The sequence below is a fragment of the Taudactylus pleione genome, unplaced genomic scaffold (genome assembly GCF_031769625.1).
Source record: "Taudactylus pleione unplaced genomic scaffold, aTauple2 ptg000082l, whole genome shotgun sequence".
Lineage (NCBI taxonomy): Eukaryota > Metazoa > Chordata > Amphibia > Anura > Myobatrachidae > Taudactylus > Taudactylus pleione.
The window spans coordinates 1,447,779-1,472,842 of NW_028284484.1; the positions used below are offsets into that span (position 1 = coordinate 1,447,779).

Below are 25,064 nucleotides of genomic sequence, written 5' to 3' on the forward strand. Positions count from 1 at the left end.
CCTTAAGATCCAAACAAAACTGTCATTTATAAATAGAGTTTTCGACCTACACATTACTCATTTCACATCATGGGGTCTAGATCCCTTCTCTGACTGTTCTTATAACTACAGCCAATAAAAAGTTATACTTTCTAAATGGGAAAAGCAACATATCGTTCAGTGTAGGCACTGCAGGGGAAGAGGAACGACTGTACAATTACAATGTTGTAATCGTACTGTCGTTCCACTATCTGCTAGTGGATACGCACATTTAGGCTCTTCATAAGATGTTTGCTGCATACGAATTGTCCTGACGAAAATGCCTTAAAATTAAAGGCATTGAAACGTTGATCTTCACACGCAGTGGCAGTGGAACTTGTCTGTGCTAGGAGTGCCGCATAATTTCATTTGAGACTATATATACACACACATACACTGAAGATCTTTGCAATGTTTACTAACAGGGCAGAATACAAAACTATTGAAGTAGTGTAGGAAAATTGGAGCAAACTGAAGGTAAAGATGTGTCCTCATACACTACAGTCACGCCAAAGAGCCCCTTCTAGGCAGGTCCTGTACGACTTTTTTCCCGAGAATGCAGCTAGACACACCAGGAAACTGCACTGATTAATTTTATATGCAACTCTTGTATATCACTTATTAATCAGTGCAGTCTCCTGGTGCATCAGTCGCATCACAACCGAGGTGCATTCTCAACCAAAAAAAGCTGCACTTGGCGCAACGTCGCATGGGACCCGGCGGCTCACTCACACCAGGTGTCTTGTGCCACATGGCGTTTTGAGGATAAGTGTAAGAGGACACATCTGCAGTAGTAACCAAAAATATATATTGGGGGGGTTACAGAACTTTTTGGTGTGGACCAGTTCTCACTAGCTCACTCTTCAGGGTGTACTAATACTGATGAACTGAGATGACAAGGAGGAGCAGACTACGGACTCACAGCGCAGGTTTTTAAAACCTTTTGCTTTCTAGAAGTTTATTCCCAGAATGTTATTCAGGCTGCTGCTTTTTCAAAGCTGTTTGATCAAATTTAGGGCATTTTTTATATATGGTTATACTGCGCCAATGGGTAATTGTGTATATTTGGTCTTTATCACTTTAATATTGTCTTGTATTTAACCAATGAACTGCAGCTTGATTTTCATTAGTAGAATAACCCATAAATGACAAACCCTTCTGCTCTACGGGAGGTTCCTGTCCTCCTAAACTCGCCTTAGGAAACCTGCGTTATGGTTTGACAGGTGTACCGCCTCAAATTTATTACTTTACTTTTATTTACTTGCCAAGATGCTCCCTGGAAAACATCAGCAGATTCCAAAAAGTCGCAAAAAACAACCAGCAGACTGCACCATAAGAGTTAACTAAACGTAGCAGAAATAATTCCAAAAGGACAAAATTAGATGAGAGATTGGCAGTGATAGCAAGGAAACATACTGCCTTACAGCCAAATGTAACCCAGCCCATTACTGAGCAACAATAGCGGCTATACTGCAGTGTGACCCAAAATTCATGAGCACAAAGTTAATCAATTTACTAGGAACTAGTGAACGGACTGAGGCACTAAGTGCACACCTTTACTCCGAAGTATTCTGAAAACTGTTTATTTTTATATGCCCATACTAACTCATGTGCAAGGTAAAAGATTGCCAGGCGTAATGGTGCGCTGACACTTACTGTGTTAAGTGCGTTGAGTGTAGTATCATCTCGAGATGCAGCAACACAACCATCTTCTGTAGAGCCACCATCACACATCCCTGCAAAGGCAGCCATGCTCCTGTCCAAATAGAACCATAGTGCACAATGAAATCAGACCCAGGGAAAGCACAACGTAACATGTTATGATAGAGAATAACGCCTCCTGCTTACCAAAGGGACATTTTACTGATCCTATTATATGCTGGGTCTATGTCAAGATGTGGGCCAGATGGGTTTCTGAAAAGTTTTCTACATTAAAGTGGCAATAGAACGGTCTCCGAATTTGGGACTAGACAGATGTGGCTTATGGCCACTACTTCCCATAAATATTAGTTGGAATGATTTCTTCTTTAGATTTGGTGACATCAATTACCCACATTTTAAAAAAATAACGTGATTTATTTTAACACGCCTCTGAAGTGGATTATAATTATTGTGGCTTTTAACTCTTAGGTAGAAACGCAAAGTCATTAATCTTGTGAGAGCTGTGTGTAATGTTCGGGCTCACCTGGCAGCCCTCAGGTACATCAGCAGGTCACAGTCATTAACGCCAGGCATCCATACCAGCTCTTCATGCTGAGTGATGGAATCAAGGTCAGCGGAGGGGAAAGGCTGCAAATCAGGGAGCTTGGCCTGTGGAGAAGAGCAAATATTCAAGGCCCATCACGGATAAACATATTACACACACATTCAACACCTAAGGGTCTAGAGCATATTTTCATTATACAAGATTCAATAGAGTCCAGAAATTAAGCAGTGAGTCATGAATCTACTTTTAAGACAAGGGCACAAAGCATTAACACGAACCAAGCAAATACACCCTGGCAAGGCTGTAAGGACTGGCATTTCTTTATGTGAAGAGCACGTACAGAATAGCAAGACGACTCGGGGAGGAAACGCTGTCATTACACAGATATTATTGTGTCGGGAGACCTAATTAGCAGCTTTAGTCATCTGCAGCGATATTAGCAGTAAGGTTTAAGAGTACTTCACGGAGAACAGCTTCCAGCCTCTGTAATTACTTCTTACGGATGCAATACAAATCATACTTAAGAAGGCAATATTTATCTGGAACCTGCCAATTAGGAGTCAGAGGTTCAGAGCCTTAGGCAAGGTTTTAACGCCCACAATTAGCAGGGCACATTCAGCAGCATAATAGTTAACATCATATATAACATATATTGCTTGTGGCTGCATTGGTAAGACGGGGGTTTGAGAAGATGGGTTTTAAAAATCTGTCTCTAGTAAAATAAAAAAACTTTAAGTCTGCAACAAAAGAACAGTTGTCTGTGGGATTAGAACTCAAGAAACATTATTACACATAGGAGGCTATCTAATGAATAGCACTGTAACCCAGAACTCATTTGTTCTTCCTTGAATGTTTTTACGATACAAAAATAAAATGACAGCTAAACTTGGATTTTTTGTTATAAGTGAAGGGGCGCAAACATCAAATAGTCGATCCGCTATCCCGATCCATTTCACTGATCCCCGGATTGGATGATGATTGGCAAAATCCAACATGTTAAGGTGCGTACACACTAGGCAATTTTACTGAGCGATTGCACGATTACGACATCGTAATCGTGCAATCACTCAGTAATCGTGCACAAATCGTGCACTATGACGATGGAAATTACCAGCGATGCACGCTCCCGCTGGTCGTTTCCGACATTGTCCATCGCCTGAACATGCAGCCCAATCTGTCGATAACGATAGATTGGCCATGTTCTGGAATGACGGAGGGTGCCTACACTGAATGACTGATCGTTCAGTGTAGGCACTACAGGGGATCAGGAACGACTGAACGATTACGATGTTGTAATCGAACAGTCTTTCCTAGTCACACAGTGTGTACACACCTTTAGAGATTCACGGATTCCAATAATTTTTGGGTTGGAATAGTCAAATCAAGGATTATACTGTATTAAAAATAATCATTAGCAAAATATAGAATCTGGCCCATGGATGTTGGTTTATGAGCTCCTTTACAATATGCAAAGGGACAAAATTGTTGTTTTTTGTATGTATGGTTATAACATGCTCCAACATGTTAAGGTGCTTACACACTGGGCGACATCGTAATCGTGCAATTACTCAGCACTCGTGCACAAATCGTGCACCATAATGACGGAAATGACCAGCGATACAATATGCAAAGAGATAAAATTGTTGTTTTTTGTATATATATATATATATATATATATATATATACAGTCAGGTGCATAAATATTGGGACATTGACAGAATTTTCATATTTTGGCCTCTATTCACCAACACAATGGCAATGAAATGAAACAAACAAAATGTGCTTTAACTGCAGACTTTCAGATTTAATTTGAGGGTAATTACATCCAAATCAGGTGAACGGTGTAGGGATTACAACGGTTTCTATATGTGCCTCCCACTTTTTAAGGGGCCAAAAGTAATGGGACAAACTAAACAATCCTAAATCTAACTTTCACTTTTTAACACTTTGTTGCAAATCCTTTGCAGGCAATTACAGCCTGAAGTCTGGAACGCATAGACATCACCAGACGCGGGGTTTCATCCCTGATGATGCTCTGCCAGGCCTCTACTGCAAATGTCTTCAGTTCCTGCTTGTTCTTGGGGCATTTTCCCTTCAGGTTTGTCTTCATGAAGTAAAATGCATGCTCAATTGGATTCAGGTCAGGGGATTGACTTGGCCATTGCATAACATTCCACTTTTTAGCCTTAAAAAACTTTGGTTGCTTTTGCAGTATGCTTCGGGTCATTGTCCATCTGCACTGTGCAGCGCCGTCCAATGAGTTCTGAAGCATTTGACTGAATATGAGCATATAATATTGCCCGAAACACTTCAGAATTCATTCTGCTGCTTTTGTCAGCAGTCACATCGTCAATAAATACAAGGGAACCAGTTCCACCTAATGTTTTTGCTATCTCTCTGATGGGTTTGTTTTGATTTTTCAGCCTAATGATGGCTTGCTTCACTGATAGTGACAGCTCTTTGGATCTCATATTGAGAGTCAACAGCAACTGATTCCAAATGCAAATGTTACACCTAGAATCAACTCCAGACATTTTACCTGCTTAATTGATAATGAAATAACGAAGGAATAGCCCACACATGTCCATGAAATAGCTTTTGAGTTGATAGTCCCATTACTTTTGGCCCCTTAAAAAGTGGGAGGCACATATAGAAACTGTTGTAATTCCTACACCGTTCACCTGATTTGGATGTAATTACCCTCAAGTTAAATCTGAAAGTCTGCCGTTAAAGCACTTCTTGTTTGTTTCATTTCAAAGCCATTGCGGTGGCGAATAGAAGCCAAAATATGAAAATTCTGTCAATGTCCCAATATTTATGCACCTGACTGTATGCTTATACTGCTACCAGCAGGTGTTACATTTTGAATAATTAGTTTCAATATTTGGTAATTGCCTGTATTTATATGTAATTGCCTATTGCCAGAAGTCATACAATTGAGATATTTGTAATAACATTATTAGTTACTGTTGATTATTACTGCATATTGGTAATTGCCTGCATTTGCAGCCCCACCCCACTTATCTTCTTTTGTAGATATCTATTATTGAGAGTTTAGGCATTTCTCTCAGGTTGTGTGCGGTAACAATCTTTTCAGGCTTTTTCTGGACTCTTAGGGCCAAATGTAATAGGGTGAGAGTTTAGATAATGAGAGAAAACTGTCACATAAACTCAGCCAATGTAATAAAGTCACAGAACATTAAAACTCACATGTTTTTCAGACTCAAACAACTCTCAAGGTTTAAACTCTCATCGAGGTGTTTCCTGTTTTGAAAATAAAATTTGATCAATGTAATAGTGAGAGTTTTACTGCTAAACTCTCACCCTATTACATTCAGCCCTTCGTGTTTGCTGGGCGCTTGGTTTTTCCCCCTTTACAATATGCACTCAGCATCATATTACAACATAAGCTCCACAGACTGCTGCCTTTCTTTTGTGAGTCATGTCCTCTTGTACTATTAGACCACTACACCACTGCCAAATATGTAAAAACACCAGTTAAGTGGAAAGAACACTTCTACTTTTTTTAATCTTCATCTAGGACACAGATGAAATTCAGAAAGTAGTAAGTATCTAGAGCACAGTGCCCGTGACATGCTGTGTACATGGAGTATATCTTATTATTAGTACATTTTATTTTTAGGGCGCCACAAGTGGTCCGCAGCGCCGTACATACAGTAAAGGGTACACAGAACATTACATTACAATACAGTAACCAACTTATAAACAGAGCACAAGTAACAATTAGCAACACAATTCTCCATACACAATACAGCTGGGAAGGTGAAGGCTGTCATAGAAGTGCTAGAGAAGAAGGCTGTGAGACAGTGGGGAGGAGGACCCTGCTCCTGGGAGCTTACAATCTAGGGGACAGGGGAGACGGACAGATGACATGAGGGATGAGTGTGTAGAGGGGGACCTGAGTACAGGAAGTAGGCGAGGTAGAGATGGCTGAGGCAGGAGGGAGAGCGGGCTGGTGACATGGTTATGTGGTGGAAGGGTATGCTTTGATGAACAGGTGGGTTTTCAGTGCATGTTTGAAGCTCTGCAAGGTCGGGGGGAGCCTAATCGAGTGAGGGAGCTCATTCCAATGAAGGGGGGCTGCACGAGCAAAATCTTGGATACATGCATGAGATGAAGTAACCAGGGTGGAGGAGAGGTAACAGTCATTGGCAGACCGAAGTGAGCGGGGTGGGGGGGGGGGGAGGGGGGATTATGTAAGGAGATGAGGTTTTAGATGTAGGGAGCAGTAGAGTTAGAGAGGGCTTTGTATGTGAAGGTGGGGAGTTTGAAGAGGATTCTGTAGGGCAGTGGTTCTCGAACTCGGTCCTCAGGACCCCACACAGTGCATGTTTTGCAGGTCTCCTCATAAAAACGCAAGTGAAATAATTAGCTCCATGTGTGGATCTTTTAAAACATGTCAGTGAGTAATGAATACACCTGTGCACCTCCTAGGTGAACTGCAAAATATGACCTGTGTCCTGAAGACCGAGTTTGAGAACCTGTGCTGTAGAGGAATGGGAGCTAGTGCAGGTTTTGGCAGAGGGGAGCAGCAGAAGTGGAACGGCGGGAGAGGAAGATAAGTCTAGCTGCCGCATTGAGAACAGACTGGAGGGGAGCAAGATGGCAACGTGGGAGGCCAGTAAGGAGAAGGTTGCAGTAGTCAAGCCGAGAAATGATTAGTGAATGAATAATCAGTTTGGTAGCATTCTGGGAGAAGAAAGGCCTAATACGAGCGATGTTGCGTAGCTGGAACCGACAGGATTGAACAAGAGATTGAATGTGGGGTGTGAAGGAGAGGGTGGAGTCAAGGGTGACACCAAAGCAGCGAAGTTGGGGGACAGGGGAGATGATTGTTTTGTCAACAGTGATAGCGAGATTGGTTGAAGTGGAGACACTATTAGGGGGAAAGATGATTAATTCGGTTCTCACATTTACTACACAATGCAGTCAGAGGTGTAATGGTCAGTCATTGCTGATAGTGACATGCTGTGTACAGGGAGTGGATCTCACATACAGTACACAATGTAGTCAGAGGTGTAATGGTCAGTCACTGATGATAGTGACATGCTGTGTACAGGGAGTGGATCTCACATGCAGTACACAATGTAGTCGGAGGTGTAATGGTCAGTCACTGATGATAGTGACATGCTGTGTACAGGGAGTGGATCTCACATGCAGTACACAATGTAGTCGGAGGTGTAATGGTCAGTCATTGCCGATAGTGATATGCTGTGTACAGAGAGTGGATCTCACATGCAGTACACAATGTAGTCAGAGGTGTAATAGTCAGTCATTGCTGATAGTGACATGTTTTGTAGTTGGCAATGGTCTGTTTCACACCATGTCAGATACCAGAAACCACCTTTTACCATGAAAGATTTTAAGCATTTCAAAGGTAAACAAATAACTACCTGGTGACTTGGTCCCACACGAATTTCCCCTTGGGTGCTATTCAGCCTCCTGTAAATGACATAAGAGTCAATAAGACATGAAAAAATATGTACAAAATTGGCATTATGCATGATTTTCTAACAGCACACATTTTCAATGGTCACATATTTATGTAACCTGAGAACAATTTGAACAGATTCTTGCAATGAACAGATTGCTTAATTAGCTGTTCATTTGTAATTTCATAGTCTAGGCTCAACAGGCCGAATCAAGAGAATACAAAAAAGAAAATCAATTTGCCCAGGAACATTACTTACTGGTTGTTTTCTATTGCCAAAGGCATTAAAAGAACCAATTAGAAACACAGATCCAGAGAGGTTGTGCCTGTACCTGCTGCATAGGGTGTATACAGTACATAGCTAAGCAACAGTAGGAGCCTGGCAGTGCCTGGTGTCTGTAGCCCAGACTGTAGAGTATACGCCTATTACTAGGAGTTTCTACTTTTCAGTGTTATGGGTTTAACATCATAGTAAGGTTGTGGAAAAAAGAAACTGCCATTTAAACAAGTTATTGTTTTTACATTCAGATTTACAAAGGAACACATCTAAAATGGCAAATCACACTAATCTCAGCGTGTGCGGTTGGGTTGTGAATGAGTATGTAAAATAATAATAATAATAATAATAGGATTAGCTTGGTTACTTCTTTCAAAACCATTTTGTGTTTATTAATACATTTCAGCTAGTATATCTGACATAATTATTTAAAGGTCTAGTCCACACCCAACCCTAAAAACAGTTGGATGTTGTAAATGATCAATGGGTTGGTGACGGCATGTACTCAGGAGCAGTGACTATGCCCATTCATGTAACCGACACCTCGCTCAATACACACCCCATGCAAAATTCACCTGGGAGTCTACCTAGCGCTAGAGTCATGGGCAGCAGTTAAGGGACAAACCCTAAATATACCTGGACACTAGGCCACAAGGAATTTGCTAATAATTTATTTTATTAACAGTCACGTATACACTGAAGTGCACAATTTCATGGGATAGCAGTATGTAAACGTAATGGTAGGTGGCGTTATCATACTGTGACATCTTGGATTACAACTGAAGCAGGTCTGGGCATTTCCGACATCTTGCGAGTCGGTTTGAACACCGGCTAGGCTGCTCCTGGCAAGGCGACGTGATTTAGCAGAGTTTTAACAGGGCATGATAGTGGGTGCCCGACGGATGGGACATTTTATTTCTGAAATTGTGCGGACATTCAACATTACTTGATCTACAGAGTCACGTGTGTACTGGGAATACCTCACGGAAGGGCATTACCACCCACCGTGTACAGCACAGTGGCCGACTATGGGTGCTTAACGATCGTGACCAGCAGACCAGCCCAGAATTGTCCGTAGTAATAGACCGGCGAAACTGGCTCAAATCACATCCGCATTCAATGCAAGATGTACCAGACGCATATCCAGCAGGCCAGTCCTTTAGTTTCCATGGAATATGGGAATAGAAAACATACCAGAATGTCCCCGTCAACACTAAGACACCGGACACAGCGCCTAACATGGGCTTGTGACATCGCTCATAGGATCCTGGTGGATTGGCAACATGTGGCATGGTCTGATGAGTCACAGTTGTTTCGGGCTGATTTTAGGGTACGGGTGTGGCGCAGACCCCTTGAGGCTATGGACTCCAGCTGTCAACAAGGCACCATGCAGGCTGATGGTGGCTTCATGATGGTGTGGGTTGTGTTCATGTGGCATGGGATTGGGTCCACCTCAACACGTCATTGATCAGTAATCGCTACGTTGCATTGCTTGATGACCATTTGCAGCCTTTCAAGGACTTCATGTAACCCAACAACAATCTAAAATTCCAGCAGGATAATACACCATGTCAAGTTGTCCAGAATTTGTTCAAGGAGCATTCTGGAGAGTTCAGACGGATGGGGTGGCCACCATGTTTGCCCGACATGATGGGACATGGTGGAGAGGTCCCAAGATCCTACACCTACAAATATCAGGGAGCTGTGGGAAGTTAACCAGACGACACGGGTCAACGTCTCTCCAGAGGTCTTCTGTTCACTTGTGAAATCGATGCCACGTCAAGTTGCTGCACTTCGCTGGGCTAGAGAGGGACCTACATGATACTAGGCATCTATTCTATGACTTTTGGCACTTCAGTGTATAACAAACACATAATCCACAGCAGTTTTACAGAGAATATTTGGCCATTCACATCAGTTCCTGCCCCAGTGGATCTTACAATCTAATATTCCCTACCACATACTGTACACACACAGGTTAATTTTTGAAGGACTGCAACTCACTAAGGGCCTGATTCAGAGCCGGACGCTATGTGCGGTCGTTCGTTCTGAAAAAAGGGGTGGCTATTCAAATGAACCGTTCGCTCTTTGCGGTCTGTTCACGCCTCTAGGTCTGAACGAGCGAACAAAACTTGCGGTCTTTTTTTGGAAACTACGCCCCCTGGCCGCTCGCATCCTACGTCATGTCCGCTATTTATTAGATTAATCGAGTACATCGACCAGCGTATGAACTGCTCGCTATTCTTGTGGTTTGTTTTTCCTACTGCAATCATGCGAGCAGTTCTGACTATAAAATAACCCAGTGACGTGGTCAATGACGCTGCTGTATTAATTATGCACACCCATAAAATGCCCATTTTGACCTTTAAGCACGCCTGCGTTCTGATCTCCACTCCCCGTTTTCAAGCACCTTCCCCTGTTACCACCCACATAAGCCTCCTCCTGTCACTCAAATTAGCAGGCATTCGCTATTTAGCGAACAAACGATTTTCGGCCGCACTGACTGGTTCGTGCATGCGTATTACGATCCGTATGCATGCGCAGTTGGGCAAACATCGCTCGGAACGAACGAGCGGCCGCTTACGAGCGGCTCTGAATCAGGCCCTAAGTTCATTAGCAAACCATGCCTAGGGTGAGTTTTTCTTACATACGCACAGTGTCGCGCACACACAGATAAAGTCTAACTGCACCAATGCATGTGTTATATCAAAAAGGGCAAGCTTGTGATTTCTAAATATTTTATAATGCCTAATAGAGTCCAGTATATATGTTATATATACAAAATATAACAAGGTTATATGGAAAGAAGAAATTGGTAGTATGGAGGTATTGCCATTTACAGTTCCCATTAACACAATGTATGGACTGTAAAAAGATTGTGCATGTAAAAATGCAGGTACTGTTCACGGGGTTCTGTGTCACATTAAGATGAGGGAGACCGGAATATTGCATTTTGCCATTGAAACCAGAGTGTGATCTAATATCAGTGTGGTGGCTTTAATAATGTATCTGCTTCACAGACTAGCCACTGCCACGTGTGGTGCTGCGACACAGGCAGAGAGGTTTACGTTCTGTGAAGAAGGTGTTAATTCTACACTCCTGGACTACAGCATTTCATTGGGGGGGGGGGGGGGGGGGAGGAAGAAAAAAAAAATACCAGAATGATACAAAAGAAACTGATCTATCAAAGCCGTTTCCATGGCAACAACTTAATATTTCGGCCCTCTTCAGCTGCAGCGAATTATATAAAATGACAAGATCTTCCCTTTGAAAAAATGCTGGTTGCTATGGAAACACTGTGCTCATTGAGGTAAACACGCGCTGGACAGAGGAGCTGAGGAAGTGAAATGGCAGCAGCAGGAGATGTACAGACCCTTATATTACATATAAACCATGCAGCCACCTCCTCATGTAATATAAAGCACATTACATGCCACTCCTCTATTTAAAACTACTATTTCCTATTGAAAGGGCATTTGTTTTTGTTTTTTTAGATGAAAACATGCATATTTCATGGTAGCTCAGAAGTAGTCAGATTTTATGTACCAGCAGAATATTTATAATGTGATAAGCTTCTGGGTTACTAACAAGAAGCTGCAATGACAGTAGTATGTGCAAATTTATATGTGCACAAATGCATATATAAATATATACTACAGTATTTGCATTACAACACCAGCACTTTCCACCCCACTATAGCATTTTGTATCACTAATGCAATAAGATATTTATTAAGAAAAAACAAATGAACAAGCAAAGGAGTGAACACAGAAGCCTTAAACACTATTTAATTGCACAACAGGCAGAATGAGAAACATGGACAGTCACATATAAATTATGCAAATGATAAGCCTGTCTGCCTGCAGCAGGTGTGTAAGAACGAGTGCTCAGCAAACATTAGGGCTGAGACTGTACCTTACTGTACAACATGCGAGTCAGATAACAAGACACCTAAATCAATAAGAACTGCCTAAGCCACAGTAAGACACCTGTGCTACTGCACTACAACAAATGTGTACCTGTGGGCACTGACACACAACAGGCCAGGTTTTAATGCTATCCCATTCCTACCTAAGCATAGATAAATGTAATGTGATGGAGGAAGAGATGCATAGAGGAAAGCCCCAAGTATGGTTAGGAAACAATGAGTTATCAATAACCACAAGCTCAGTGTATTCAACATCACTTAGCAGCATATACAGGTAACATGATAGAAGTGACAAAGATTCATACGTTTTAAAATGCAATAACTTTATTGGCACACCTAGAGCAACCTTATTCTCATTACATCTGGAGATAAACCCACCCCATATAACACAAACCGCTCACATTCTGACAATCTTTACCACTTTGTCTTATGTAGATAGGTTTTATCATCATATAACTCTAGCAGGGGCATGGGGGACCTAATGTTTTAGCTACACTACCAGCATTAAGTTTTCATCACTGGTTACAAAAGAAATATCTACTGAACAACTAAAAATACAAGTTGGTCCAATAAGAAAACACATCATTTGGAACAATAATGGTTACAAATCTGACCAGTTTTCTTCATGTGAACTTTCTCAGTGTAACCTGTTGTCCTATGCTATAGAGAGACACCCTCTAATAGGTGTACAGACAGGACGTTCAGTGGGCATAGTGAAATAGTCTTATGCCATGATTAAAGCCTTTTCTTCAACATCTTTAGCGGTTTTGTAAACTTATTTTCAGACAGATGTACCCGGGGAACTTTAAAGCTGGGATTGTGAATATAAACCCTGTTTATTTTGGCATCTTGTTCAGTTTACTTGCACAGGATTTAATTAAATCTGTGTTAAATTACATTGTATATATTACACACTCAAAAATCATTTCAAAATAAACAGATTTAGATTTCAAACGTTTTCATAATGCACAGTCTACTCTTATACTCTTAATATTTATAGATGTAAACCAAGAAAAAGTTCATTCCAGACCGGACAGTAGAAAATTTTGCAAGATCACTTCAAATGTATTGCAAGAGTCAAACTCCAGTCTATACATAATTTACAGGCATTCAAGATAGCAGTGCATAAACCATGGAACCTGGCACAGTTCAATCAAACCATTAACTCATGTATGTGAAGACTCATTGAGAGCTTTTTTTATGTAATAGACTTAGTATAAAGTAAAAAATTGCAAAATTAACAGTATAAAAAAAAAAAGGGGAAAAAATAGATACATTAAGTGAAAGATACAGGTAAAGCACAGGGGGCAGTGGGCTGTGAATAAGCAGTGTAATGTAGATGTAGGGGGATACTTATCACAGTAACTCACATCATTAGCCCTGGGGAAGTAGACTTCTCAATCAAGGCACAAACGTTCCACCCACATCTGTAAGCAGCCAATCACCGGCCGGCTCCAACCCTCCCGAAAACATTCTCTAAACAGCCACTGCAGGCCCAAAACATGCAACCTGGGAGCCACAGCGCTGCCCTGCAGGGTCCCGGCGCTTTTCGGCTTACACTGACAGCGGCAGGAGGACGGGCGCACAGCACAGCGCGCTGCACACAGGTAACAGCAGCACGGCTCTGCAGTGACATGCAATATTAACGAGACAAGGGCAGGAAAAGAGTCCATGGGAAAGATCTCACAAGCTTGCAGCAAGCAGCAGCAGTGCGGGAGGCCGGGGATGTCAGGTTCCTACCTGCAGGGACTGAACAGGTCATCCATCACTAGCACAGACGCTGCTGGCTCTGCCTGGATCCCTCAGCCTGCAGTTCCTGCTCTAAACTCTGCCCCTCTTCTTACTCTAACTACTCAAAATGGTGGCACATGCAGTCAGAGACCTCAGAGAGCTTTCACTGAGCTTGTGCTATGACCTCAGCCTCCACGCACAGCGCTGCAAACTTCCCCCCTCTGACTGCAGGCACTGAGCATGTGCTGTGACCCCCTCCTGCTTCTTTCTGGTCCACTCCCCCACACCCCCCCCCCTTTCTAGCCCCCCACCCTCCTCCTCCTTTCTCGTCTTAGCCACAGATCTTCCTACAACGCAATCAATCTCAGCCCTGCTGTTTCCGTAAATACAGCAGAGTATACAGCAGCGGCAGCAGCAGCCAGTGACTGCACCTCTCCCCGGCATACTGAGAGACAGAGAGCGCGGGGGCCCTAGCGAGGGGGATCTCCTAGTGACGGCGCCTCAGGCTCCCACTGCTGCACCACTGACAGATAGATGCACATATACAACACGCCGCATGCAGAATCGCAGTACATACACCATGCCAGGGACACATCAAGTCTGTGGTCCTCCTACTATAACATGTCCTACTAATAGTAAGCCAATGTGGCATATTGCAACCACGCCATCAGTACATGAGCAGCTGTCTTTATACACAAGTAAAGCGCTGAGCACAGTGGGACGGGGAGAAGAGTGTGTTGGGGACAAGGAGGACTTAATGAAACAATTACGGTTCTCACCACATTAACATGTAGCACCCAGACCCCAACCAGCCGGCTCACCACGTATATGGGCGATGGGTGCAGCTCTTATGGGCAACCTAGCTGTCCTAGCATATGTCATGCCAGTCGTGTGGAACTACAAGTCACAGCATTCCATGTCAAGTCACAGCTTGGTACAATAAAAAGAGCTATATGCAAAACCAGGTACACAACAAGAGTATACATTTGGAATACACAAAGCCATTTTTGTTATAATACTATACAATGTGAGTACACTTCATGCATAAGAAATACAACAGCAGCACAATGGATATAAAGACTCTGAAACCCATAATATTGAGGCTGCCCGTGCTAGACATAGAGACCCCTTGTGTACTCTGTCTGGATAGCTATTTCCATAGTACTGTGTGACCTACCAGGGCAGCTCTGTTAATTACCATATTATTATTACTGCACAAACAGAATACATAAACATGTTTATTCCAAGCTGTGAAGGGCACAAAGTCTTACTTCACAACGTACAAATTTGGTATCCTTTCCTTTCTATTAAAGTAACCAATATATGACACAATGTAAAGCAAACTGGAAACATGGTGGCATATTACACACAATACAAAGGGAAAGAGAAACATTTTTTAAAATGGTCACGTGTAGATTACACAAACTATTGATACATTTTTCCACCATTAGCATCTGTTTCAGTTTACCCAATAAACAGTTTAGTTTCCCAAGGATATTTAAATGACTTTAGAGCAGGGGTGGCTGGACTTGTGACCTGGGATCTACTTTTTGTTCACTTACTGAGAGGTGATCTACAAGCGTCAGTGGCCCTGATTCAAAGGTGGACGTTACGCCGATGTTTGCGCTGTTGAGCAATTTATTTTTGTTACTGCAAAATCTAACTGGACAATAACAATTGCAGTTACCTATGGGATTGCTGGCATTAGACGGTGACAGCATATTTTTTCAGATGTAGATCCGTAAGAAACCGCAACCGTGCATACCCAGAGTCCACCTCTAAATCAGGCTCACAGGCACTATGCTTCACACAAGTGCACTGATTTTGTTTTTCCAACCGCTCTCACATACAAAACATACAGTAGTATTATATAACCGCTCTGACATACATAAAATACAGTAGAATTATACAACAGCTCTGACATACATAAAATACAGTATTATACAACAGCTGACATACATAACACATAGAATTATACAACAGCTCTGACAAACATAAAATACAGTAGTATTATGCAACAGCTCTGACATACTGTACATAAACAGCTCTGACATACATAAAATACAGTAGTATTATACAACAGTTCTCACACAAAATACAGTAGTATTAAACAGCTGACATACATAAAATTCAGTATTATACATCAGCTGACATACATAAAATACAGTATTATACAACAGCTCTGACATACTGTACATAAAATACAGTAGTATAAAACACCTCTGACATACATAAAATCCAGTAGTGGTATACAACAGTTCTCACACAAAATCCAGTAGTATTATACAATAACTGACATACATAAAATATATAGAGTTATGGTAGACTTATCTAGGTAACTCCTTTTCTTTGAGGTCCATAGGGTCCACAGGGATACCATGGGGGATATTATGGTTGGAAGACCAGGCACCAAACAGTTAAAGCTTTGTCTCCCAGAATGCCCTGGGTCATCCTCCATATATACCCCACCCTTAGCCATAGGACTTCAGTCTAGTTAGCAAGCCTAAAGGCAGGAGAAGGAAGAACAATCATACAGCAGAAACACTCTTACACAAGATGAGGGAATCTGTGACCAAAAGAAAAACACCCAATGAAGCCAGGTGCGTCAGGGTGGGTGCCCTGTGGACCTCGAAGAAAAGGAGTTGTCTACGTCTACCATAACTCTATATTTCTTCTTCTGGGTCCATAGGGATCCACAGGGATACCATGTGGAAGTCCTAAAGCTGTTCCCCTAGGGTGGGGGACGCTCCTGAGCAGAAAGGAGAACTCGTCGCCCAAAGGAAGCATCCTGAGAAGCAAAAGTATCAAAGGCATAGAACCTAAGAAAAGTGTGAACAAATACCACGTGGCTGCCTTGCATAATTGTTCAGCAGAGGCACCACGACTGAATGCCCACGATGGCCCTAAAGAACCAGTAGAATGCGCTGTCACCGTGCTTGGGACAGGGAGATCAGCCTGTGTAGTCATGCGTAGTCACCTCGACAGAGTCTGTTTACTAGCTAGCCATCCTCGTTTGTGAAAACCATATAATACAAAAAGAGATCTGATTTTCTAACAGAATTTGTACGCTCCACATAAATACAGAGAGCACAAACTACATCCAGGGAGGCTTCACCTACAGAAAGGTCTGGAGCCTGGAAAGCTGGAACAACAATTTCTTCATTCACGTGAAAACGGGACACTACCTTAGGAAGGTAACCCTCCCTTGTAGGAAGAACAGCTTTATCCTAGTGAAAAATCAAAAATGGGGAGCGACGAGAGCGCTGCCAAATCAGAGACTCTGCGAGCAGATGAGATAGCAAGAAGAAAGAGTGTGTCTGCTGTCAACCACTTCAAATCTACAGAGTCTGAAGGTTCAAATTGGGACGCCTGTAACCCCATAAGAACCAAAGACAAATCTCATGGTGCTGCCGGTGGAACAAAAGGAGGCTGAACCCGCAGCCACTCCATCAAAGCTAGACTGGGCAAGTCCGGATGTCGGCAGGGACTTTGTGTTAGCAGATCCTGCCACAGTGGAAGAGGATACGGACTGTCTACTGACAGATTCTATATGTCGGTGAACCAATGACATCTGGGCCAAGCTGGAGCCACCAGTATTACTGTTCCGCCTTCCTGCTTGAATTTCCTGAGAACTCTTGGAAGCAGGGAAATTGGAGGAAAGAAATACGCCAACCTAAGGTCCCATCTTACTGCCAGTGCGTCCACGAAGGCTGCTGATGGGTCTCTGGTCCTGGACCTGTATCTGGGAACCTTGTGGTTGTGGCGTGACGCCTTGAGAACTCTCTCTGGTAGACCCAAATTTGTTTACCAGTAGCTGAAACACTCCTAGATGGAGAGACCAAGAGACCACTCTCCGGCGTGTATGTCCTGGCGATTTAGGAATACTGACTTTTTTTGATCTGTCCATCTCCCCTGAAAGGTGTGATGACTTGTCACTGCCCCATCCGAAGACTGGCATCCGTGGTGAGGAGCACCCAATTTGGAATCCAGAATGGGCACCCTTTGTATAGATGCTCCTTTTTTAGACACCACAAGAGGGAGTGACGAACCTTTGAGGTTAGAAAGATCATCTGGGACCGTATTGAATGATACGGTCCTCTCCACCTGGAGAGAATCAACCTTTGCAGAGGGCTGGAATGGAACAGAGCATAGCCCACCATGTCGAAGGTCGATACCATTGATCCCAGCATCTGCATTGCTGACAGAATAGATGCTCTTTGCCTGAGTATCAGCTTGTGTATCTGCATTCACAATGCCACAATCTTGTCCTCTGGCAGAAACACCCTTTGTGCCGGAGACTCTAGCAATGCTCCCAGATGAATCATCTGCTGTGTTGTAGAAAGTGATGATTTCTTGCAATTGATGATCCAGCCGTGCCTTCGTAGGCAGGCTATGGTCAGCTGAAGATGTTGTTGCAACACCCCCGGAGTCTGTGCCAATGTCAGAAGGTCGTCCAGATATGGCAGTATTCGAACTCCTTGACGCCTGAGATAGGCCGTCATGACCGCCATTATTATGGTAAATACCCGGGGAGCTGTAGAAAGGCCAAAGGGTGAAGCCTGAAATTGGTAATGTTGCTGAAGGACAGCAAATTGCTGGTGGGATGGGATAATTGGAACATGCAGATATGCATCCTGAATATCCAGGGAAACCGTGTAATCTCCCGGCTCCATAGCCAAAATAATTGACTGGAGAGTTTCAATGCGGAATTTGGGAACATGGATAAACCTGTTGAGGGTTTTTAGATTCAATATAGGGCGATATGCCCCATTTGGTTTCTGGACCAGAAATAGATTTGATAACCCCTTCCCTGTTGAGAAATAGGAACTGGAGCTATCACCCCTGCCTGCCGCATGGAGTGAATTGCTTCCTGAAAAGGCAAGGCCCTGCTCACATCCAATGGAGGCTGTGTGGCAAAAAATCTCTGGTGGGGGTGTCTCCTCAAAGTAATGGCATACCCCTGAGAGACCACTGCTCAGACCCAGGCAGTTGTAGTTGTTTGATGCAAACAATCCGCAAACTGAAGAAGAAGTCGGCCCCCCACCCTGGGATCCTCCAGGAGGAGGCTCTCTCCATCAGGCCGAGGGCTTATTATCTGGCCTAGAAGCTGAGCGTCTTGTCTGGCACGACCACTGACTTACGAAAACTATTCGGCTTGGAAGAAGTCTGTCTTTTGGTTTTCCACGGAGGATGAAAAGATTGAAAAGGAACTTGCTTAGTTCTACTAAATGACGTATATGGCAGATCTGTTGACTTTGATGCCACCAGAAAAGAGATTATGCTATCCAGCTCTGCTCCAAAGAGTACCTTTCCATGAAAAGTTAAGACTTCCAGTGCAACTATGGATGCTGCTGATGCCTTAGAAGCGAAGATTCCAGCATCCACTGCAGCTCCTCCCAGATAGGAAGCTGCTTCCTGTATATGGGAGATATTAATCATCTGTTCTCTGGTAGCATTCGGTAGGGAATTTTCCAAAGCCCCAATCCATTCTTCTACTGCTTTAGCTACCCAGACTCCAGCTATAGCCGGACGTGTAACAGCTCCAGATGATGAAAAAAATCGCCTTAAGACAGGCTTCAATCTTTTTATCTGCGGAATCCTTCAGATAAGAAACTGATGGAACAGGCAATGTAGCCTTTTTGATCAAATGCGTTACATAAGCATCCACAGTAGGAGGTACCTCCCACTTAGCGCATACAGAAGGTGGGAAAGGGTACAATGATTTTATTCTCTTATCAACATAAAATCGCTTATCAGGGTTTCCCCATGCTTCCTCAATAAAGTCAGTGAGCTGTTCAGACTCAGGAAATCCAGTTTTGACCACCTTTTGTTGGTGATTAAACATTGGAGGCTTCTTACTATGAGTTGGTTCATGATCCTGAATATCTAGGACTGATCTAACCACCCTCACCAAAGTAGTAACATCCACAGTAGATGGATGATCCTCCTCTCCAGAAGTAGATCCTGGAGAGAAATCCTGTACATCCTCAGACTCCTCTAATGATGCGGTCTGAATCCTTATGTTGAACAGACTGAGATAAAGACAAATTACATTCAGGTGCTTTAGTCACTACTGGTCTGTTATCAACATTAGCTGGCGCCATATTCTGACTAAAATGGCTAACAACATCCTTAATAAAGGAATGCCCATGAGGTGAAAACATGTGGACACCCCAAGGAGGCATCGTTGGAGCAGCCAAACGATCCACCACATGATCCATTATAACCTGGGACAAAGAAGCAACCCAAGATGGCTCTTGTCTAACAGGTAAACCGGACTGGTAAGGTGGCTCTTTAAAACAGACAGCACACAAACCTCTCCTTTATGTTCTGTGAGGACACATATGCCGCACATGATTTACATGAAACAGACAGGTGGCTCCCCCCTCCTGCTTCCCATGTTTAAAGTAAAGGCAACAATCGCAAAGTATTGTGACAGCCTTCACAAATTCTAAATGAATGTGAAGCACTCAGAAAGTAATAGTGACAGTTATAACTGACATAAATAAATCATAGTCAGCAGCTAGCAACAGTCATATACAATGCAGATGTAATATAATTACAATGGGCTCAAAATCTACTACCGCAACGCAAAGTAATAGTAGTAGTATATAGAGCACCATATACCTTAACCAAAGAAGAGGTATACAGGGAGACTGACCCAGACCCTCATGAGACCAACATCTACCAGGTGCTCTCCTTGGAGCATGAGCGTCTCATACACATGGAGAGTAGGTGGGGCAACCCAGGCGCGCAAAACCTATTTATCAGATCTGCGTCTGGGGGGGAGCTGCCGAGGGAGCGCTACCTTCCCTAAACTGCTTTAACCAACTGGGTACGATGTCCTTGTGGCAGAAGATATGCGTCTGCTGCTGATCCCCGGCATCAGACGATAAGGCCCGGGCTGGTGTAGTAAGGATGCGGACAATCCCTGGTACTTACAGCGGCGGCTTCTGGTGCATCTACACCAAAAGCAAAGACTGCCGCGCGAGATTCCCCGCAAGCGAGGACATCTTGACATCTCCAAGCATCCAGTGTAGTCCAGGTCTCAGCATTTCTGCTAGCTAAGCTCAGCAACACAGAAATCACCAGCACAATTACGGATGTTGCGGCTCGGCGGAGGTAGATGGAGTCGCAGCTCGTGCGTCTTAATACCAATGCTTAGTACTGACAACTCAAGAAAACAAAGAAAAATAAATCATAAAATTAAAGCTTAGGCCCCTGTACAAAAGGTGCATCTGAATCCTGCCACACCAAACTGAAGTCCTATGGCTAGGGGTGGGGTATATATGGAGGAGGACCTGGGGCATTCTGGGAGCCAAAGCTTTAACTGTTTGGTGTCTGGTCTTCCAACCATAATATCCCCCATGGTATCCCTGTGGATCCCAATGGACCCGATGAAGAAACAGTAGTAGTATACAACAGCTCTGACATACATAAAATACAGTAGTATTATTCAACAGCTCTGACATACAAAACATACAGTAGTATTATACAACTCTGACATTAATACTACTGTATTTTATGTAACAACTTTGACATACAAAACATACAGTTGTATTATACAACTGACATACATAAAAAACAGTATTATACAATAGCTCTGACATATATAACAGTAGTATTATAAAACATCTGACATACATAAAATACAGTAGTATTAAACAGCTCTGACATACATAACACAGTAGTAGTAGTATACAACAGCTCTGACATATATAACAGTAGTATTATACATCTGACATACATAAAATACAGTAGTATTATTAAACAGCTCTGACATACAAAACATACAGTATTATACAACTCTGACATACATAAAATACAGTATTATACAACTCTGACATACATAGCATACAGTTGTATTATAAAACATCTGACATACATAAAATATAGTAGTATTAGTCAACAGCTCTGACATACATAAAATACAGTAATATTAAACAAAAATGACAAGCACAAAAAATAAAACATAAAATACATTGTCATTTTGAGGTGTACAGGGTTGCCACAAATCTGTAATCTCTTACATTGCCCCCCATACTGTAGACTTGTAATAAACTGGAATTATCTCCACTGCTTAATAATATAAGGGGTTGTCTTATTTAAAAAATAAATAAATCAGTCAGTCACTCAGTGTCGGTGTGTGCGGCTGGGAGAAGATGCTTGAGGCGGCATGGTACCACAGCAGGAGGAGGCTGTGCCCCGGCAGTGTCACCCAACAGCCTCTTTCCCGCACATAGAACACAATCACTTCCCACACACTACCTCCGGGAGTGGCTCCTTCACTTGCAGAAAGTTTGCTGCTATCAGTCCGGGGATGTGCTTAGTGCTTTGAGGAGCCTTTGTGTTGGTGGGGCAGCAGCTCACCATGACACTCAGCAAGCTCTGTTGGGTCAGGCAGGTGGAAGCAGCAGTGGCAGGCTACTCACAGCGCGTGGGTGATTTCATGATATCACCCACGCGCTACACTACTGAGAGCTGGGTTTCTGAGGCTCCAGATTCCGTTTCATGTTTATTTTACTTCAGTTGATCATGATCTACCGGCGGATGCCCCGTGAGCTACCGGTAGATCGCGACCTACCTTTTGGATAGGTCTGCTTTAGAGTATTTTGAGGCTGCTGAATTAAAAAAAATTTAAAGAATTGGCTCTAGTTTTTGAGATAATAGATACCCTCAAGTAATACAGAGCTTACCCATGATGCGTACATATGGGAATCTATTATTATCCTTTACTTATATGGCGCCACAAATGATCCGCAGCACCATACACAGTACATAGACAAATAAGTAAACAAGCAACAAATGACTTAATGTACAATCGGAACATTCTACAAGGTGAGAGGCATATATTCTAGGTCTTCATTCCGGGATCATTCTAGAATATCCCCCCTCAGTTTAGCAGTGATGGGCCACTCATCCAGCCTCGTGAGTATTAAACCAGGGGTTCTGGTGAGTATTAAACCCCTTATCCCGGCCTCTCCCACCAGTGCCTAACAGTCGGCATCCTCAGCATGTCGACATTTCAGATATTGAGATTGTGAACATGACAACATTCTGAGGATGTCAACATGAAGCATGTCGATAGTTTCAACCATGTTAACATTATGATTGTTGACATGGTTACAGTCGACCTTCTGACCAGATACCATACAAAACTTGTTCAACGCAGAGACATAGGGATCAGAGATCAGTTTGGGCAGATGACAAAACTGCACTGATGAATGTTAAAATATTGGGCTTAATAACTGTATCACAATGATTTGCATTGCAATGGGTAATTTCAAAAACAACAAAAGTTGGCTGCATACTAACTGACAATGTGTGTATATATGCTCCCGAAATCCCTGGCTTGCTACAAAAAAAAAATTGCATTGTTTGGTTGTTATTTGGACATACCCAAAAATCCAGTTGGGAGATGGCCATTTGATTGTATGAGTGTGTGTGAAGTCATCTGTGGAATAGCATAGTCATCAGTTTGGCTACATGGACTAATTGGCCGGACCGATTAAATCTGGCCTCACACGTGTGGTTAAATTAAAAATGGTTCTTGAAGCTTGAGATAAATGGCAGGCTGTGTGCACCCAGCTAGAGTTTCTGATCGCACACACAAAAAAAAACTGCACAAAAACTTTGAAGACTCCAAATTATCAAGAAAAATCAAAGTGGTGTCTTTTCATAGTACAGTACTTCTGTAATAAAATGCAACGTCGCTGTTTGCAGCTCTATCTAATGGGCAGAATGCCATCAAGCTTTGTAAGTAAACTATTGAACGCACGGGGAAAAGGATTCTGTGAAAACTAAAATCTGCAAATAGGGGAAAATATGCTGCTCTACATGGAAAAATGCATGAAATGTACCAACAAATGAATGTCTAAGCAAAAACTAAAATGAATGTCTAAGCGAAACTTAAAATTAATTTTCCTCTTGTAAAAACTGAAAAAGAAAGAAACTGAAATTACCTGAAATTTCAACATTTAACTTTAGATTTCACTTATGGGGCGTACACAGGACGACTGTCAGCGATAACTATATCACTCAACGATCTCCCGGGTGTGCTGGATGTTCGATATCGATCAGCACACCACCGACGGCCAGCGACCCGCGGGTCCCTATAGTAACCTGGTCGATATTGACCAGGTTGGCCTGCAAGCGCGGTCGATGGACGATATATTTATCGTCCATACGTGCCCGCGCATCGCAGGTCGTTGGTGGGTTGGAGGCACCGAAATATGCACGATATGAACGTTAGCGATATGATCGATATCGTTAGCGTTCATATCGTGCATTTTAATCGTACAGTGTGTACGCACCTTTAGTTATTCATTTGTTGGTACCTTTTCATGCATTTTATATTGCGTCATATTTTGCCCTATCGGCAGATTTTTACTGAATCCTTCTCCCCGCGCCTTAATATACTGACTAATTAACTGGGATTCAGCCAAGTTGTTGGGAGTTGAAGACAGCTCTGAATAGGAAAACTTTAATTATGGCCACGTTGTATTTACACACTGCAAATCACTTGTATAAATATATTCCTTAAACTCCACCGCTCTGCACAATTTGCAGCTCTCATTTGTGTTCTAAACGTCACATGACAACTCACCTCTTTAGATCACACAAAATTGACATGTGTTCTCTTTTTATAACCAAACTACTCTCCCTGACCATAGATCCACACTGATGTGTGACTGGGTTACTCAGACCCACTAGAAACATTTTACCCTTGCAATCTGGCTGCACCAATATGTAATGTTTAACCTCATGTTTCAAACACCTATCATCCTATATGTAAAGTAACAGCGGCTCACATGGCCATTCATGGTTTGGGGAGTATAGTTGCATTTTTCCTCCCTAATTTAAGCATATTTGTACAGAGGTTTACAAAATTAAGAGACTCTGCATTGTTTAGAATATATAACACAATTTGCTATAAAGTACCAAGAGTACCTGTCTTAACAAACTTACAATAAAATGTTCCCTTGAGGCATGCAGGTACACCAACATAAGAAAGACAGCAGGGGCGTGTGAAATATAAATAAAATATTGCCAGCAATGCATCAGTCTTTGTAAACTAGGACATCATTGTCATTAAGTGACTTAGCAACCTCTTAGGTCATGACCAAAACAAAGGATACACAACACATATCATGAAATCTACACTTACAAAATGAGAGCAATACCCATAAAGATACCATACGAAGCACACTAGAAGAAGACGGATATTAGTCAACTTATTAGTGTCATTCCCAACCCCAGGTCGTTCACAAATGTATACAGTATATTAAACAATTTTGACATAAGTTATATAATTTTATATATTGTACATAGCATAAGGTTGCGTCAGTAAAAGCAGGCATTTCAGGCTCCCAGAAGGTCCAATCAATGGGATTCAATAGACTTTATACATTGGATATATATGCCACCCTCAAGATCAATAATATGGGATTTG

The 25,064-nt window shown here is 42.5% G+C and overlaps 1 protein-coding gene across 9 annotated transcripts in view; it reads right to left on the bottom strand.

The window, feature by feature from the left end:
• Positions 1 to 25,064, bottom strand: part of RERE (arginine-glutamic acid dipeptide repeats) — a 355,792-nt gene that overhangs the window by 61,722 nt on the left and 269,006 nt on the right. For 7 of the 9 annotated variants that reach the window (XM_088468176.1, XM_088468175.1, XM_088468170.1 and 4 more), the window contains exons 7-9: positions 7,639 to 7,687; positions 2,204 to 2,328; positions 1,675 to 1,774 (exon numbers count right to left, since the gene is read on the bottom strand). In XM_088468176.1, coding sequence (XP_088324302.1) covers positions 1,675 to 1,774; positions 2,204 to 2,328; positions 7,639 to 7,687 — 274 coding nt within the window. Of the gene's footprint in view, positions 1 to 1,674; positions 1,775 to 2,203; positions 2,329 to 7,638; positions 7,688 to 13,251; positions 13,570 to 13,621; positions 13,831 to 25,064 lie in introns of those variants that run through there. The other 2 variants (XM_088468177.1, XM_088468178.1) reach the window with 2 other exon arrangements.